This window comes from Cucurbita pepo, chromosome LG13 (assembly GCF_002806865.2).
Source record: "Cucurbita pepo subsp. pepo cultivar mu-cu-16 chromosome LG13, ASM280686v2, whole genome shotgun sequence".
Taxonomy (NCBI): domain Eukaryota; kingdom Viridiplantae; phylum Streptophyta; class Magnoliopsida; order Cucurbitales; family Cucurbitaceae; genus Cucurbita; species Cucurbita pepo.
Genome location: NC_036650.1, coordinates 4,219,838 through 4,239,134, shown reverse-complemented (window position 1 = coordinate 4,239,134; position 19,297 = coordinate 4,219,838). Strand labels below are relative to the sequence as shown.

Below are 19,297 nucleotides of genomic sequence, written 5' to 3'. Positions count from 1 at the left end.
TCTCACGACGTTCTGAACCCAGCTCACGTACCGCTTTAATGGGCGAACAACCCAACCCTCGGAACATACTACAGCTCCAGGTGGCGAAGAGCCGACATCGAGGTGCCAAACCTTTCCGTCGATGTGAGCTCTTGGGGAAGATCAACATGTTATCCCTAGAGTAACTTTTATCCGTTGAGTGACAACCCTTCCACTCGGCACCGTCGGATCACTAAGGCCTACTTTTGTCCCTGCTCGACGGGTGGGTCGAGATGCTTAACTTACAAATTTAGTCACGAAAATTTATACTATTTTGAGCATACAATTTGAAGCAGAAACTTTGTGTGGTTTGAGAAATGTAATGTTGCAGTAATGGGGAGGCGATTTATAGTGGCTCTTGTTTCTTCTGTTAGGAATCACGACTCTCTACAAAAGTATGATATTATCTATTTTGAGCATAAACTCTCATGGTTTTGGTTTGCACTCCTCGAAAAGGTCTGCTCCTTGAACCAACCCAAGATTTAAGATTGGTTGAGTTGGTGAGCTGAACAACTCGAATAGAATTCATAACCCAACCTGACCATCTATTTTTTTTTTTTTGGATTGGGTTGTCGGATTTTTAATCTTCATAATAATTCTAGGAGGAGGGTTTATGTCTCACTACTATTTCTAAAATTTATCACTCTTAAAAAAAATTTATAATTCAAACAATTTGATTGGGTTCAAAAAAAATATTTCATCCGACCCAATTCAACCTTACTCATGAACAACCTTTGTTTTAAGTAGTCGAGCTATATCAATTTAATATCCGTGTGTCTATCCTATATATGGGGCGACACACACATACCCAATGGTCCATTCTTTGCAACATTTTGGTATATTTGTAGTGAAGATTTTGAGTGACTTTACAGGAAACATAAAAAGTGAAGCATCCCCAACAGTAATCTACACCTCTTTTTAATAATCCAATGCCACAAAAGCTTTTCAAAAGTTCAATAAAAACATAGAATGGAATCTCCAACCTTTCATAGTTTAAACTCTTCCTTTTTTTTTTATTTATTGAAATCTCGTTGTCGATCCACCTTTCAATCGTTACATTAGATATTGTAATCTCTGAGCTACCGTTGGATTGAAACTCGGGATGATAATATTTGAAACGAAAATTTCATTTTAATCAAGGGCGGAGGACCTCACTAATCGAATGATTGTCCCACGAGACAAAGACGGAGGATCTAAAAAGTTAAAACGTCCTAATGTGACCCGACTTGACGACGCCAAACAAACACAATCCAATAATTTTCGATTAAAGTGATAGAAAAAAGTAGATGTCCTAAAACCCTAAAGCCATACTCTTACAAAAACCTTAATAATGGCTATGCTTGTATGCATCTCTTACAGCCCATGTCTTAAGCACTAAAAAAAAGACTACAAAATAAGCAAAAATGAAGCCTTAATTTCGGACCATTACCCTCAATTCCCCTCTGCAATGCAATTGCAAAGCTCTGGTCTTTCTCAATAACTTAACATTATTCCTTCTTTGTCTACAATTCTATTGCAACCCATCTTCACCTTTGTCCCTCCGTTCCCGCCGCTTCCGCCCGCCTCCGATGCTCTCGTGTCGTTGCTGCTCGGGTCGGTCATGGTGTCGTTCGAGTAGCTTGAAGTTTGCATTGTTAGAGGAAGAAAGAAAGAAAAAGGAAAGAGAAGGGACAAGGTTGAGCTATGGGGAGGGCACAGTAGGGGAGATATATATATATATATATATATATATATATAAAGGCAAAGGTTTAAGCTTTTTTAGTGAAATTTGAGAGTTTCCTTTTCCAAATTTTTTTTTTTTTTTAGTGATTAAAACAAAAATGTTAATAGAACAAAATGAGATGTTGAAATTGGGAGTGTTATGAATTAACTGGAACCACATCCAATCTTAAAGATACGATGATTAAAAACAATTTAAAAAAATTGAAAGTTAATGTCTATACTAACAAACTGCACATTTTTGTTAGAGTTCATTAAATGAACTCCAAAATTAAGCATGTTTTATTTGAAAAAAATTTATGTTACATGATATCCTACGACGTTTTCGATGCAGGTAAGTGAAAACAAAATATGTTATTTAAGTTAGTTTATGGAAATAGTTTTCACCCTTAAAAACGAGAAGATGCTAAGATACATATGTGTTGAAAATTGAATTATTGATATTTTAAATGATAATTAATGTGATTATCGGTTGAGTTATGCTTAAATTGAGGTAATAAATAGAACAAAATTAAAAGAAAAAAAAAAACAAAAAAGAAGAACTCCACTGACACGAATTCCAATGCTGTTGGAATTATCATGTGATGGGCAAAGGAGGAAGGTTACAGCTCGAGACAAAGTTTTATTTAATTTGAAATATTTAAAAATAAAATTGGGGAAAAGGAAAAGAAAAAATAACTTTTTGGTTATATTAGTAGCTTATTATTGGGTGGTGGTGGGAAGTGATTGGTGGGCCATTTGACATCCAACTGTGTCACAATTGTGTAGATAACGTTTCGTTACTAAGAATTAATCTCGACATATTGTCAATATATGAACAATTAGATACACGAATTATTAAATATACTAATGTTTCATGTATTAGTAAAAAGTTTTAAGCAAACTNAAAAAAAAAAAAAAAAAAAACAAAAAATAGGCTCGTGTTTCTCTAGATTGTGTGAGTAAGAGAACAATTTTCCTCTCAAGTCTTAATAATATTCCGATGGTGTATGAAATCATGAAAACCAAATCAAATACGTCCTACAAACGTGCACTGGCAGAAGAAAAAAAAAAGTTTGTACCTAAAGAGAGCAAATATTTGAAATTGACCATAGAGAATGAATGAGTGGACCATCTTAAACCTATGTCTAGGGCTACTCTGGACCTTTTTAGTCGAGAACATATATAAACGGGCTAAGTTAGGTCTACTGAAATCCCTGTTGTTTTCAAAGGGATTGGTTATTTCATTTTCAATGCATAAAGATATATATTTTCTTTTTTACTAGTTGATAAACTACCGGAAAGTTTGAAGTGATATTAATTTAATTATTTCAGTATTTTAATATTAATTTTTGTTTTTATAAATATGTACTGATCTTTATCTATACATACTTTTTTATCTATTAGTGTTTTATTCATTGAGCTGAATTGACATTATAATTATATTTATTTTATTTCCGATAAGAAATGGATGAAAATATTGTCAATGTTAAAAAAAAAAATGCAAACACCATTTTAATTTTTTCAATTTATATTTTATGGATATTTGATAAATTCAAAAATTTTAAAATATTGATATACTCGATACAAAATAAATACTAAATTTGTAATTTGAACCTTGATGATGTCATCAAGATGTCATTAAAAACTAGACTTCTTCACCGATGAGGCAAACAAGGCAGCGACGATCAAGCCACTTTCCAACGCGTCCACGACTGTGCCGAAGCCTTCATCCTCTGGCGTCTCGTGTACCTGTCTTTTGTGTCGTTTTCACTTTATAGTCTCTTGATCGAGAGTGACAACCTAAATGATAAATATCACGATTTGGAGTTATTGATAAAAATGTTTATACTACAGATAAGGACAAAAGCATTAAATTCAATTACTTGAAACTCCAGAGTTATGGTATGACAGTTGGGTTTAGGGCTTAGGGTTTTTCTTCGTAAACCAATAACAAATTTGTTTGAATAATGTATTGGTTTTTGACCCGCGATTGAAATATATCGAAATAATCAAATAGAGTAGAAAGAATAACTCGAGGAGAGAATTTCTTGGAACAAACGAACCTTGAGCACTTCAAGTGGACAACCACTGACAATTGTCCTAAAGTTCTCTATAAATTAGTAACTTCTTTTACTAAGTCAATCTTATCGGCTCACAATCTTCCTCGTAAGCTTGAGTTTGTTCGAGATTCTTCACTCCCCAGGAATTTATGCATCTTTGCAAACTTAACCCTTGCTAGGGCCTTGGTGAGAATATCCACACGTTGCTCTCTAGTGCATATGAACTCCACAACGATTTGTCTCTTCTTGATATACTCACAGATGAAGTGGAAGTGAGTGTTAATGTGTTTGCTACATCTGTAAAATATCAGATTCTTCATCAATACAATTGCAGATTTTTGTTGACGTAGAGAGCTACTAACTTTAGTTCATTTTTAGTCTCTTCGATCAACAAATTTCACAGCCACAATGTTTGGCACAATGATAATGTCACAATTCGCTACTTCTGAGATTGTAAAGAGATCAAATTTTGATTCAGATAAAACGTCGTTCCTGCGTTGTTTTTTCTGTCATCAATATCTCTCGCTAAATCACTATCGGTAAAATCAACTAGTTCTTCAAGACCTCACCCTTTTTGATATTTAAGCCCGTTGCTTGTTGTTTCCTTCATATAGCGGAGAAAGTGCTTAACCGCTTGATGATGCATCATAGTAGGCTTTTCCATGTACCTACTCACCATTCCAACATCATATGAAAAGTCCGGACAAGTATGAGTCAAGTACCTCAAATTTTCGATGATGCACCTATACTCAGTGGAATTCACCAAGTTTCCTTCAACATCTGTCCTGAGTTGTAACTTTGCTTCCATAGGATACTCGCAATCAAGTTGCACTCCATCTTAAATTGATGCAACATCTTTTCAGCACAGGCTAATTGCTTTAGCATGTTTAGCATGATGCAATCTTTTGTTTGGTCCACTTAAATACCGAAGTAGTACATGAGTAATCGGAGATCAGTCATCTCAAATTCTTCTATCATTTGTTGCTTGAACTCTTTGATATCTTTCTCACTTGTACTAGTGACGACAAAGTCATCAACGTACACGCAACACTCAAATCAAGGGGAGTTACAATAACTCAAAAGAAAACTAATGAAAGAGTTTGAGATCAAAGAACTTGGAAGGCTAAAATACTTTCTCCGATATTGAAGTAGCATATTTAGCTCATAACATTTTCCTATCGTAGCAAAATATATGTGATGAATTTGTTGATGGAAATAAGGAAAAACAAATGTAAACCCACACCAATATGAATGGATTCTCAATAAGAAGAACTTGCAATGAACAGAAGTGAGAATATCTGAATTAAACTCGATTGGACATAGCATATTCAGTGAGTGTAATTAGTCAATTCATGCACGCCCTGCATTAGTTATGCATCGTCACAACTTCAACGAACGGATATAATAACAAAAACAACTTTGAAACTCAATATTTCATGAGTTGGGATCAAAGCAATTAAGTTGAAGAAACTTTAACTAGCCTAACTAAAAAATTATATCACTAAGGAACCATAAACTAAGAGAAAGATCATATCACTAAGGATTGTCTCCATTATTCCAAAAAAGAACTTGAGCATAATTAATTAAAATGTTTTTGGAAAACATAATTATTGCCAACAAAGTGGGCTCACTTTACAGGAAGGATACGATGCTGCATATTAAAAACTACATCTCAAAACACTAAATAACTTGAAAAAAACATGGTAGGATACAATTTGCTTACTCTCTATGTGAGTTTGCTTCTCACAGGTCTTATTATAAAAAGCTTTCTATCAAAGGAAGGAGATGAAAGACTTTATCCTATAGAGCAAAAAAAGGTCTTCTTCAATGAGGAGGAGAAGAAAAGCACACACATTAGCACGAGTTTCGAGCGCATCAGCAATTTAACAAGGCTCAGTAAGTGTATCCCTTCACAAACATACCCTTCTTGGCCTCATCGCCTTCACCATCGGCAGAGTACTTACCGAGCTGAGCGAGGGAGTTCGCCTCTGCACGCACCAGAAGTGCTTTCTGTGCAGCCTCGACGTTTTCGGGATTTCCTTGCCATGTCTTGAGCACGGTGTTCTGCAACGCACGGGCGTAAGAGAAGGATACATGCCAAGGGTTGGGGCTTTGGTTCATTGCATTCAGGTTCAATGTCGCTTCCACTTCAGACTGTCCTCCAGACAAAAACTGCATACAGAATAAAAGATTTTTATTGTACTATATCTGCACTTAAAATGAGTTTTTACAAAGGAAACTTCAAGAATCTTTAAGAACATAGACTTTTCATAAAGTTTTTAATTCCTATCTATATGCTGAAACCTAATATCGTTTTTCGAAGAGTATTTTTTGTAACAGCCCAAGTCCATCGCTAGCAGATATGGTCCTCTTTGGACCTTTTTCCTTTCGAGCTTCCCCTCAATGTTTTTAAAACGCGTCTACTAGGGAGAGGTTTCTACACCCTTATAAGGGGTGTTTTGTTCTCCTCCCCAACCGATGTGGGATCTCACAATAAAGTTAAGAACATTCGACCATTAAATATTCTTGACAGTCAGAAGATCTTGCCCAGTCAATTAAAATTCAACCAATAAACATACCAACCAAACTACAACACGAAGATGAAACTATCAACAGTTTCTATAGCAGAACAAAATATAGAGTGACATGTATAACACTGCTGTGAGAATAGAAAAATTAGGGACGCCATTAAACGTCGAAAACAAGTTCAATTATTCATACCATGATTCCAGGAACGGCAGGAGGAACTCTTCTCCTGAGCATCTTTAGTGTGTATTTAGCAATAGTTTCAGGAGAGGCCTTCTCCTTGTGTTCGGCGCCGGGCGTTACCATGCTAGGCTTTAGAAGGATTCCTTCGAACAGGACATTGTTTTCAGCCAAATAGAAGAATACTTCTGACCAGACCTTTTCAGCCACTTCAAGTGTCCTGTCAATGGAATGGTCCCCATCAAGAAGGATCTCAGGTTCTACAATAGGTACAAGCCCATTGTCCTGCAGTAACAAAGAGATAGAAGAAAAGAATCTTCTCGTAATGAAAAATCTCTTCAAATATATGATCCTGTAATATTTATAAACAAGTTCATAGAACAAGCGTATACCTGAGAAATGGCGGCATATCGAGCAAGGCCCCAAGCAGCTTCCTTAACAGCCAGAGCAGAAGGACCACAAGGAATGCTAACAACCGTCCGCCTGTACGTTTCATATGATTTAGATTTTACGTAACTAACCGAACAAAACAGGTTAGAAGAGAAAACCACCCTCCTATATAAGAGGGTCTTTGTTCTTTCAGAAACAAAGAACATGCCGACTTACCACTTAGCAAAACGAGCACCTTGCTTATAATATTCAGCCGATCTTGAGGCCAGTCCGTCTAAGCCTTGACACCAGGATTCATTGTTGGATCCTGGCAGAGGAACCAAACCCTGAAACCCACACAATATAAATATGAACAAAATTCAATATTCAGCTTCATACAGTCGAGACACTTTGTAACAGCAATCAAAAATAAATTCTTTGGTGTGTATTGAAAGGTAAAAGGACAATTCACCTTGTCAACTTTAATACCAGGCATAATCTTTGCCTCTCGCAAGCAATCGACAAATTTCTTTCCATCTGTGGTCGACTGGTAGAGTGTTTCCTCGAAAAGAATAGCACCAGATATGTACTGACCCAAACCCGGTGTGGTCAGCAAAAGCTGTCGGTATGCTTGTCTGTTGGTTTCGGTATTGTCCAAGCCAATGGATGCTAACCTCTTCCCACATGTTGCATTAGATTCATCAATAGCAAGAATACCACGTCCAGGAGATGCTACTGATTTCTGCAAACCAAGGAAATGAACAAAGATTATGCCTTAATGCAAGGAATCCAACCTAGTTAAGACGCAGTGCCATTACAAAATACAAAGGTGGTTTTGCCATTCTTAAACATCATAACAAATGATTTCAAGCATATAATAACGTGAGATCCCACATCGGTTGGGAGGAGAACGAAGCATCCTTTATAAGGGTGTGGAAAACGAAGCATCCTTTATAAGGGTGTGGAAAACGAAGCATCCTTTATAAGGGTGTGGAAATCTCTCCCTAGCAAATGCGTTTTAAAACCTAAAGAGGAAGCCCAGAAGGGAAAGCCCCAAGAAGGCAATATCTACTAGAAGTGGGCTTTGGCTGTTACAAATGGTATTAGAGCAGACACTGAGTGATGTGCCAGCGAGGAGGCTGAGCCCCGAAGGGAGTGGACATGAGGCGATGTGCCAACTAAAACGCTAGGCCCCGAAGGGGGTGGATTGTGAGATCCCACATCGGTTGGGGAGTAGAAAGAAACATCCTTCATAAGGGTGTGGAAGCCTCTCCCTAGCCAAGGCGTTTTAAAAACCTTGAAGGGAAACTCGAAAGGGAAAGCCCAAAGAGGACAAGTAAACTCTCACAGAGACGAACACCTGTTTCTTATTAAACATTCATAATTCATGAGATATAAAACATTGATCTAGTAGTATATTCACATTAAAAAGGGAAGGAGGGGGGACGGTCCAGAGCTGACTTCCTGAAATATGTATCTAATTATTCCTTTCTGCAAGAATCTATCCATAGTAAGATCAAACCACAAATACAGCAAGGTCAGCATACTGGCAGTCTGCCACTAAGAGCATCGTAACATGATGATCAAACTTATCTCACTATGAAAATGGTATTAGAGCAGACATGAAACAAAACAAAGTAGCTCGCTATGAAAAGATCGCAGAAAAATCAAGGTCAAAGTCATAGAAAAACAAAAATCGAACCCTGATAAAGACAGGAAAAAGAACCTCCCACGATCGCGAACATTCAGCAATTACATCACGATCAACTCAAAACTCCAATACATGCAAATCAAATATCAGATCCAAATCCCAACAAAAACATCCCACAAGCCCTCCCATATTAAATCCCCAGGTCAATCGCCCAAACAAACAACGATCTAAAACCAAATACTCACCGCGGTCTGAACAAGCTCATCGGAGTAACCCCCAGCACGGATCGGGACAGAAACACGTCGACCAGAAGACGATCCGCGCCTCTGGGAGAAGGATTGGTGAGCGATCCATTGCGAAGAGGAGGCGTTCAACTTAGTGAAGCTCAGGCAGGCCATGGCTTCTACAACAGGAAGAAGAATTGATNAAAAAAAAAAAAAAAAAAAAAAAAAAAAAAAAAAAAAAAAAAACAACAACCCACAGAATCGAATTGGGTTGTGGGGGTGGTTTTATTGTGGGATTTTGGAAAGAAAAATAATAATTGGTTCGTAGTGAGGTGGGTTGGTGGATGGATCGCGGTGAGCGCGATTGACCAAAAGTTAGTATTTTAAAAAGTGAACAGCAAACGCTTCGTATTGGTAAGTCCGCCGGGGGCGATGATGGGCCGATGCAAGTGAGGTGCTGCCAAACTGTCCCTGTCGATAATTCCTATATTACCAAACTATTGCTTTTCAATCATATGACACAAAATAGTTTGAGTCGGCTATCATATCATTTGGATATATTATTAGTTCATTAATATTGATCATAAAATTTGTGTGTTATGGGTCCGATACAATTTTGATGTGTTACTCTAATTTGTTAACAAAACGTTTGTCTCGCATCCACGATTGAATCGAAGCCNATAATTTCAACATCTAAATTATTGCATTATTTTTTTTTTTTATTATTATTTCAAAGAATTTACGCGTGTCAAAAATTTTGGATTCAATTAAAGAATTTTTATTAATAGATTATAACATTTAGATCTTTATTACGTGTCAATGAACAAAGTCACGAGGATTTAAAGATGGTTGCCAAAAACCAAAACCTATTTTGGAGTAAGATTATAACGTCTTTCTTTCCAGTCCTAAATATTAGGATCTAAGATTGGATTGAGAAGTATCATACAATCTTGGGTCAGGGGTACCTACATAGCCCACTTATGCACACATGAGCCCCAATAAGCGGACTCATAGACTCATATATGTACCCTGGGCCTTACTGTCAAGCACAACGCATTAGACACCTTATAAAAGAAAGGCCTGCATGATATCATAACGAACATAAATATCAAAAGTTAAAATATTAGTTTTTTTTGTTTTTGAAAGACCAGGAGGTTAAAATATTATATTAGATTTTTGTTTATATATATATTTTTAAAAATATTTTAAATGGAAATTATATTTTAAAATATTTTTTTAAAATAAAAGTTCTGACGATCCTGTGTCATTTAAAGAATTTAAATAAAATCTATAAATTTGGTAAAAGTTTGGAGGATAATTGGACGAGTAAAAACGTCCACGTAATCGGTTGGGTCCCACAGGTACACGTCAGCAACTAACGAAATAGAGCCTAACCCTAACCTGCAACTTTCACCATCTTCGTCTTCTTCCTCTTCATAACCCTAATTTCAATCCACTTCTCACACTCTCATCACAAAACATGCTTCTGTAATTCTTTCTTCAAAGGCATTTGACCTCTACAGATGCGAAGCTATGTCTCTGGAAGCTTCTCTTGAACGACGAAAGCAGCCCCAAGCTCCCGGGACTGGCAATGGAAATGGCGTCGTCTCGCCCAGTGCACACTCTTTCTCAACCCACAGGCTTCGTCTTCAACCCAAGGAAGATCACAAGTCGGAGAGCTATGAGGACCTTCAATTGGAATTCAGCCCGCTCCTCTTCAGCATGCTGGAAAGGCATTTGCCTCCGAGCATGCTCAATATGGCACGCGACCTTAAGCTTCAGTATATGAGGGACATTCTACTCCGATATGCTCCAGAGGGCGAACGCAACCGCGTAAGTGTTTTAAATTGTTTTATCTCTATATCTATGGTGAATTTCAATACATGTTTGCTTGGTTTGGCTGGTGAATGGAGGAGGAGGAAGAGAAGGTAGGTTATATTTTCTAGAAATTGTTTTATAGGTTAAAATCAATGATAGCAAATGCCGCATGATCTTATGAATTGTTAGTTGGACGTTGTTTGCAGGCTAAGGATTAAGATTTTTATTTTCATTGTTATGTGATGGTGAATCAGAAGGCGGGAACATAGTTATTTGAATATGTAGATTTATTAATAGCATGACTAATTAGACTTTGATGTTAATATGCCAAGTAAAAATGAGGATAGTATTTGTCAAATTTCTCTTATGCTCTTGATTTTTGACGCAATTTTGATGAAAGCAAGGAGGAAGTGTCAATGTTTGTACTTCACTACTCGTTGGGGTTTCTTTCTGTTCTTGAGGAATTAATGCATTTGAGCTTCTGAATTTTGGAGGCTTTGCATTCAAATTGCAGTCTGGGAAGGCAAGGTCTATTCCTGTATCTTGTTTTTATATTTGATTACTTCCATGTTTCTTGGAAGTATTTCCAGAACAGTGGATTAGATTTTATTGGGACAAAAATGGAGAAAGTATGTGAAGTATGAAGAAAGATAAATATTCCTTCCAAGAATCGAAAGCCCCGATAGAGCTTACTAATAGGTGCTCTAGGTAGATGATTAGTAGCAAGGGAATCATTGCTAGAAGTTAAGAAGTGAACATCAAGTGGATGCTGCAAAGCAGAGTCAGTCCTAAAACTCAGTCCAAAGTTCTATTTAACTCCCATACATTCTCTCATTTCTTTCAAGCTAAAGGTTCCAAATCAGAGTGTTAGAAACAATGATAACAGTTTGACATGCACAGTAACCCAGCATTGCCCGGAGAGAACTTGGTGAGGAATTCATTCAGAGTTCTTTGGAAACACCCCAGCTACTATCTTAAGAACAGAGAATGATTTCTCAGTTATAAAATGCTTGGCTTTCTAAGTTTTATAAACAGTTTATGAACCGTCGTTTTTTTAGTTACAACAATTTAATAAAAGCATGAAATTAATGTTAAAATTTACCAAACATACTTTAAAATACAAATTGTTTCTTAGAAATGCAAATAATAGGAAATATGGAATGATTTAAAAAAATATCTTAATTTTAAAAAATATTTACTTTTAAAGTATAGAATGGAAAAGAGGAAATATATATAAAGTGTGTTGTATTTCTTTCTTCTTTTATTTTATCTTAAAAACAGATCACAAGATAAGAATGATTCACAAAAAACAAATAGTGCTACCCCTTTTTGTTGTAATTTTTCTTCCAGATAAGTATCATATTCAACTCGGCTTAATTTTATATCATGATAAATAATGTCCCATGTCCATTTTAGTGCTTTCATGGTTTAAATTTCATACCCTTTTAACTCATATCATTTCAATTTGGAAGATCTTTTTGCTACTTCCAAACTTGGTGCTTGGATTTTCTTTTCTTTTCTTTTCTTTTCTTTTCTTTTCTTTTCTTTTCTTTTTGGTTAATCATACCATCTGCAAATTTTAACTTAAAAGAACTCTACTTGTTCCATATTTTGAATATATGAAACACGACTTTCACTGAGATCCAATAACAAGAAACAGGAAAGACTGCAATTAAAAGTACATCACGAGCGTGAAAATACCAACAGGGTAATTTTTAGCTTGGACTCTAGGTAAACTCCCATGTCCTAGCCAACTATTCTGTCTTAGCTTCTGATACATTTTTATTTGAGTGCGGCATTTTGGTGTGTTGCATGCTGGCAAGCTGATTTCACTTCTGCGTGTGCCCATTAAGGTTCACAATTTTTCAAATACGTTTTCTGTGAACACTCTAACGTGTTTGTTATTTTTCTTGCTTGTAAGAGTCATTCTCTAAGCCTTTTCTTCATTTGTAGCTCCTTTTTCTTCATTTCTTTTGTCAAAAAGCAATAATTCATCTATTATTTTGTTTGTTTACTTTTGTGCCTAAGAAACACAAACTCTAGGTTTTTTCTTGAGTGCATTTAATTGAAATATTATGTTTTCATTCATTATCTCTTGACAATATCAAAGAGCATCAGAGTAGCTTTCCAAATTAAGACATCTATATGCCTACTATTTATAGCTTATTGCATTTGATTTAAAAATCCTGGTCTTTGAAGCTGTAAACTTTGATGCCCTTATGGTCATGAGTGCAAACCTTGGTAGTTATGCACCTTGAATGTAAAATATCCTCAAGTCTTTTCTTCTCTGACTCTAACGTTGTGAGGTTAGGTAGTTATATTGTAAGATAATCAATGTGTGTCTAAATTGGTCTGAACAATGTGTGTCTAAATTGGTCTGAACACTTTTCAATTATGATTGCTATTATTATTTTTATTAAAAGAAATTCCAGTTTCCAATTATCATCTTCATGCTAGCTAGAAGCTTGTTTCCTTAAATTAGATTTTGAGTCTAAAAAACATTGCTTGCTTATGCAGGATAAATTTAATAGTTGACTATACTCCGGCTTAAAATAGCCATCATTTATGAATATAATTTGGAAACTTCTTAATGTATGATGCGTGTCACTCATTCATTGTTGCACCTCGTTTTGAAGCTTAGGAGCTTTTGTAAATTGGTTTCCCTTGTGCTTATCTAAATATTGGCATTGAAAAAGCTGAATGATCGAGTGTCCTTCCAGTTGTTCTTCCACCAGATGGTTTATCATTCTTTATGTGATTATATCCAGTTGCAACAGGTTTCTTGAAGTCAGGGGCTTGAATAGCTATAAGTATTTTCACTGCATTGTAGCCAATTTTAAAAATATAAGCTGCTGGGCGTGATGTGATTGTTGATTATTTATATATTTGTTTCCTTTTTCTTTTCCTTCTGGCTCCTACCATGTGTTGATTGATATTATTGGAATTAGAGAAACATGAAACTTTAAATTTTTAAAAAATAGCCAATGGAAGCTAAATTACTTATTTCATTAAACAATAGAAGTTGTGATGTTTCTTTGTATTTTCCTCTTGTGGTGTCCCAAATACTACTTTTCTCATCTGAGTTATTCTCTTACCACAATTTCATGCATTTGAATTATCAGATTCAGAGGCATAGAGAATACCGACAAAAGATTATATCAAACTATCAGGTAAATGAAAGTCTTAGCTGTATGTATCTGAGTTAGTCATGCTTAACACTGGTGTAAGAATTTATGGAGTCCTTTTTTATATGCTTCAAAATCATCTAATGGCATAATATTTACTTCATAAATTGGAATTTTTGACTTTTGAGTATTTTCAAGGATCACTTTCCTTGGTTTGTCCTAATGTTACTGGTTTGAATGGAAATTGCCAAAGAAAAAAGAAAAAAAGAAAAAAGAAACAAAAAAGAAAACTTGCATTTGTTAATATACTTTTTTAACAATTATCTTTAGTAATAAAATTCATAGAAGTTAGATGAGATCTTGATATTTTGTAATGGATCTCCGTTTACATTTTCTTGCTTCAATGAATAGTTACTTACAGTACATCCACAATATATTCCCTTACTAAGTTGCTATCCTACTCTTTGCAGCCGTTACACAGGGAGCTTTACAGCATGCATGCTGCGAACTTCTTTGTCCCCTCTTTTCTCAAAGCTATCAATGAGAATTCGGAGGAGAGCTTTCGACGCATCATGTCTGAACCCTCTCCAGGAATTTATAAATTTGAAATGCTTCAACCACAATTCTGTGAAAAGCTGTTATCTGAGGTATAATAATTTAAAATTTGTTTGCATGTTTTTTACTTCCCTGAGATTTGATTTCTGCATAATACTATTCGCCTTTTAATTCTTAGGTGGAAAGCTTTGAAAGATGGGTTCACGAGACAAAATTCAGAATCATGCGACCTAACACAATGAACAAATATGGTGCTGTTCTTGATGACTTTGGTTTGGAGACCATGCTTGATAAGTTGATGGATGATTTTATACGTCCTATATCAAGAGGTAACACTTTTGATTGAGGTACTCCTTGAAAGTTGTTTCATGTAGAATACGAGAGCCATGATTTTTCACATGTTTGTTTTTGGTGTTATGTAGTTTTCTTTCCAGAAGTTGGAGGAGCCACACTGGACTCTCATCATGGTTTTGTTGTTGAATATGGAATTGACAGAGATGTGGAACTTGGTAGGTTTTAGTAGGAACTGGTCATTTTCTTGCTTTCCCTCCTATCAATCCTTTTTTATTAATGTTCATAGGGAGAAAAACATTTTCTTATGAATGGTTTTGTTAAATACAAAATTTTTAGAGATATGGAACATGGTAGTGCTTCCAGTAACTTTTTCTCCACTCGCCAATCTCTTGCTTCTTGNTTTTTTTTTTTTTTTTTTTTTTTTTTTTTTTTTTTTTTTTTTTTTTTTTTTTTTTTGTTAAATTATGCCATCTATCCTTGTGCTTTTATTTGTGTCAATTTAATCCTTGTACTTTTTTGAAAGTTTTAATTTCATTACTGTAATTAATTTATCCCAAAAGTTCTTATTGTTAACTAGTGGTGTCAAATTGAATGGAAATTTGATAAAGCATTAATGTAAAGCTATGTGGACGTACTTCACACTGTACGTATGTTATGTGATAATGAGGCGGTCTACACTGTTTTCAATCACAATTGACAACACATGCCGTGGGAATGAATTATAAGGACAAATTTAAATATGACGTTGAAACTTTTTTAAGGGCAAAGTTGATACAAACGTGAAACTATAGGAACAATGTTATAATTTAACTTACTTTGTTTTTACCTTTAGTTCTCTACTTTTTCCTTTATGGACATATTTTAGTTATTGAAAATGGAGATCCAGTAAATGAATAGATGATATTAAACTTTAAAAGATCAACCGTAATCTGTTCTTTCTCTTTGCTCATTGCTCAAGACGATTGTTTTTGCTGAAATTTCATTTTTTGTCCTTTTGATAAAGTTTCCTATTTATATTTGTCTGTAGTTATTGCAATCTGTAAATTTTTTATGTTTTTTGTTTTGTTGCTCATTTTTTTTTATATTTTTCTGTTGATATCGAAACTATTAATCAATTTTATTTCAAAATGATTTTACTATAGGTTTTCACGTGGATGATTCGGAAGTCACATTGAATGTTTGTTTGGGTAAACAATTTTCTGGTGGTGAACTGTTCTTTCGCGGCATCCGATGTGACAAGCATGTTAATACGGAGACCCAACCAGAGGTATGATAGTCTTGAGAGAACACCTTACACCTTTATTTTGTAATGCTGGTTCCTTCCTTTGGGGTTGGCTTGGCTCATATATTTCAAGCTGCTTATTCATATCTGCAACCGCATAGATATGAGCTCATTAAAATTAATCATTAATATAGGTCATGAGCTGTTGGGATAATAATACGTTCTTGAACGCTTACTATTAATGTTGAAAAATCTGAACATTTAGGTATATGGGTACATGTAACCAAGAGTACTGAATATTTACCAGACGATGCAAATGTGTGAATATACAGTATACGATCAATTAGTAGTCATTTCATTTTTAGTAATACTCCGTGGTGGGTGAATTTTACCATAACAGTCTCTGTATTAGGAAATCTTTGACTATTTGCATGTTCCTGGACACGCGGTTCTTCACCGTGGTCGTCATCGGCATGGTGCTAGAGCTACAACATCTGGTCGTCGGGTCAACTTACTTTTGTGGTGCAGAAGGTATTCTCTCACTAGTACTTCGACCTCTGAGATTGTTTTATTGTCCAAATACGAGTAAAAGGATGTAATATTTTGTTCAACAGCATAAGCACTTATTGGCAGAAAGTGATCATATATATATATATGTATGTATGTATGCATGCATGTGTGTGTGTGTGTGTATATATATATATATATATATATATATGAGGTATCACATTGCACTTTTACATGCAATCACCGTTTGACTGATGTAAGCACAAATTAAGATTAAGAATTAGCTTACATTAGATGAATTGGGTTATGCATATTTTTTTGACCGGAGATGAATTGGTTTTCTGTATGCTGAAGTTGTTCTTTTATATTTATATATTATATAGGAAGGCCTGAATCTGAGCACTAAATAAATGCTCATACGATGCTTACTGTTTGAGGTTGCTTGCATTTTTCAGCCAGCCGAAGACCGTTTATGATTGCCCATAAAATTTCTTTTTGACTTGAATTAATTTTTTCTCTTTTTATTGGCTGGTTTTAAGGTGTGTGAGCTTACTTGTTTTCTTAGTAAAAGCTTGTAGTAAGAACATTTTTACTCGTAATTAATTTAGTAAACAGTGTTTGATACCAAAATCATGTTAACGTTTGGTTTTATGTATTCTTGATACTGCTTTGGGGCTTCCTAGTCAAGTAGTTCGGCCAAGAGCAGCCAATATCACCTTACAAGTAGAATGCTTTCTCATAGAGCACTTTTAAGTGCTTAAGGTGCTGTTGACATTTTCTAAAAACATAATTTTTGTTACTTTGAAACGGTGTTTTTCAGTAGGAAGCATAGTATTATTATGTACATTATAGATGTATATTGGGCTCAGTTGCTTTCCGTGTTTCCTAACCCTTTTTTTTCCTGAAAAATCTTGTTACAGTTCTGTGTTCAGAGAGTTAAAGAAATATCAGAAAGATTTCTCCAGCTGGTGTGGAGAATGCCAACGTGAGAAGAGAGAAAGGCAACTCCTATCAATTGATGCCACAAAGCAGGTGCGTTTCGTTCTTGCTGAATTGAGTACTACTTTTAAGTTTTTACCTCAAATTCAATCTGGTATATCTATTGTCTCCAGGAGTTACTTAGAAGGGACGTAAAATCTCCTCCTTGAGCCTGCAATGGTGAAAACTATTGTTGAGGAGCTGTAAATTTTACCAAATATGAAGCATGTTCATCAAAACGAAGTCTGCTGTTCTAACTTTCGCCATGTGCAGGTAATGGGTGCTGTCCTGTATTATTTATTGTGCTGCATTACATTTTGCAGTTGTAGGTGTACATTTTAAAATGTTGTTGATAGGTGAAAATAGTTGTCAGAAAAATTTAACCAATTAGAAACCCGTTTGTGCCGAATTGGAGTGAAATAACATGTAATCTTAGCTTCTGATACTCCCTATATGTCAAATTGAATATTCTGTTCATAGTGCAGCAAATTTATTACACTGCTCATCAAGTCGGCGACGGCAATGAGATTGGATTAATGTGGCGAAACAAATTTTGGTATTGAGTTTTACTGTTTGGAGGAGTCTTAGTTACTCTTTTTAGCACTCGCACATAAGTATGTGTAGAACTTTTTGAACTTTAGATATCATCTTTGGTTCTTGATTTAGATCCTGATCCCCACCATGATCGTTGGTGGTCGTTGCTCTTCCTTCTCTCCCAATCTTACAACAAAATCGAGGAAAATTCAAGGAAAACCTCTGAAATAATATCGATATTTGGACCGTGAAGGTACAGTAATGGCTTCAGAATAATTTTGTGTTATTTTGGTAGTCCCAGAAGGGCTTCAAATAGATGGGAGGGAGTTAAGAATCTTCCTTAACATTAAAACTAGGACTCTGTTGCTTGTGTTTTAAAAATTGCCTTTTGAATGTTTTGATTTATATAGCTCCTAAACATTTACTTGTTATTATGCTTGTGAAAATCATTCTCTACAAATTTATGATGTTATGAGCATGAAGAAATTCGTAGGCGACATTCATATTATTGAGTGCTAATCATAGATTTATCAACTTGAATTTTCCTTATTAACTAAAATATACCATTAACCTTTTCATATGAAATCAGAAAATAATTAGTAGAATGCATAAGCATATATATTAGAGGACGTAGATTTTCTTCTCCAAATCTCCATTATTGGTGCTTACATTCAAACCGTTTAGCATACTTGTCTGACCTCCATTGCTGATCCAAAAAGCTTCCAGTTCTACCAGAAAAAACAATGTTTGCCTTCATTTTTTCTTTTTAAAGAACAGAACTTCACACGTTGTGGGTTTGCAGGTTGGAGAACGAGGTTTGAGCATAAGGACGCTTCTGGTTGCAGGATCAATCTTCTTAGCCATTGTAGAGAGTAGCTTATGTTATGAGTAGTCGAATAGTAGTCGCTCGAGGAGAGTGCTGCTCGAGGCCTCGTTGCTACTAGAGACCAGGGAATGTCACGCAGGTCAAAGAGTGTTAGAGTTGCTTTACAAGATCTTAGAACAACGTGTAGCCTCTTGCAAGCAACACTTTGTCGGTATCAATGGTGTTTTATATATATATATATATGCGACAATGTCAACTAAATATACCAAGTGAGTGAGTGAGTGAGTGTATATGAGAAATTCATGGAATAGACCTGTCAATAAAAAGTTAAATACTATATTATAAATGTAGGATGATATTATTATTATTATTATTATTATTATTATTATTGTGCTTGTGGCTGTGTATGACAAGAAAAAACTTAATATGATTGTGCATATGTTATTGACTACCTACAATGGATCCAATTTCATTAAGTAGAAAAGCATCATGAAACTGGGTTTGCAAATCCTCATAAATCTCTCCATGCCAAGATTTTGATCAATCTTTCCAAGATTTTTTTGTCCCCTAATCATAAGCATGTTTATATTTATTAATTAATGATACATCACTTAGTGAATGAATGTGTATCATAGTTCAACTAATATAATAAAAATTAATGAATGGGAATCATAATTTGGATCTCAGGTTCTACAAATCAATACTACAT

General features: G+C 35.2%; 2 protein-coding genes across 5 annotated transcripts; one reads left to right on the top strand and one right to left on the bottom strand.

Annotated features, from left to right (window-relative positions):
* Window positions 1-5,331: 5,331 nt before the first annotated feature.
* Window positions 5,332-8,969, bottom strand: LOC111808343 (fructose-bisphosphate aldolase 3, chloroplastic-like). The gene is made up of 6 exons (XM_023694264.1): window positions 8,751-8,969; window positions 7,327-7,596; window positions 7,092-7,201; window positions 6,878-6,968; window positions 6,501-6,770; window positions 5,332-5,951 (listed from the first exon to the last, which is right to left on the bottom strand). Exons 1-6 carry the CDS (start codon window positions 8,901-8,903, stop codon window positions 5,673-5,675), a joined length of 1,173 nt encoding a protein of 390 aa, XP_023550032.1. The 5' UTR covers window positions 8,904-8,969; the 3' UTR covers window positions 5,332-5,672.
* Window positions 8,970-10,262: 1,293 nt separating this feature from the next.
* Window positions 10,263-18,958, top strand: LOC111808344 (uncharacterized PKHD-type hydroxylase At1g22950-like). Of its 4 annotated transcripts, none has more exons than XR_002817050.1 (10): window positions 10,263-10,562; window positions 13,670-13,717; window positions 14,143-14,319; window positions 14,406-14,556; window positions 14,650-14,736; window positions 15,664-15,788; window positions 16,156-16,274; window positions 17,171-17,282; window positions 17,363-17,784; window positions 17,895-18,958. XR_002817050.1 is itself a non-coding variant. In XM_023694265.1 (9 exons), the coding sequence occupies exons 1-9, from the start codon at window positions 10,263-10,265 to the stop codon at window positions 17,396-17,398; spliced, it is 1,155 nt and encodes a 384-aa protein (XP_023550033.1). In that variant the 3' UTR covers window positions 17,399-18,958. The 4 variants fall into 4 exon arrangements, 1 of the variants encoding a protein (XP_023550033.1); XR_002817051.1 differs by having other exon boundaries at window positions 17,363-18,015; window positions 18,565-18,952; XR_002817049.1 differs by having other exon boundaries at window positions 17,363-17,501; window positions 18,565-18,949.
* Window positions 18,959-19,297: the final 339 nt, after the last annotated feature.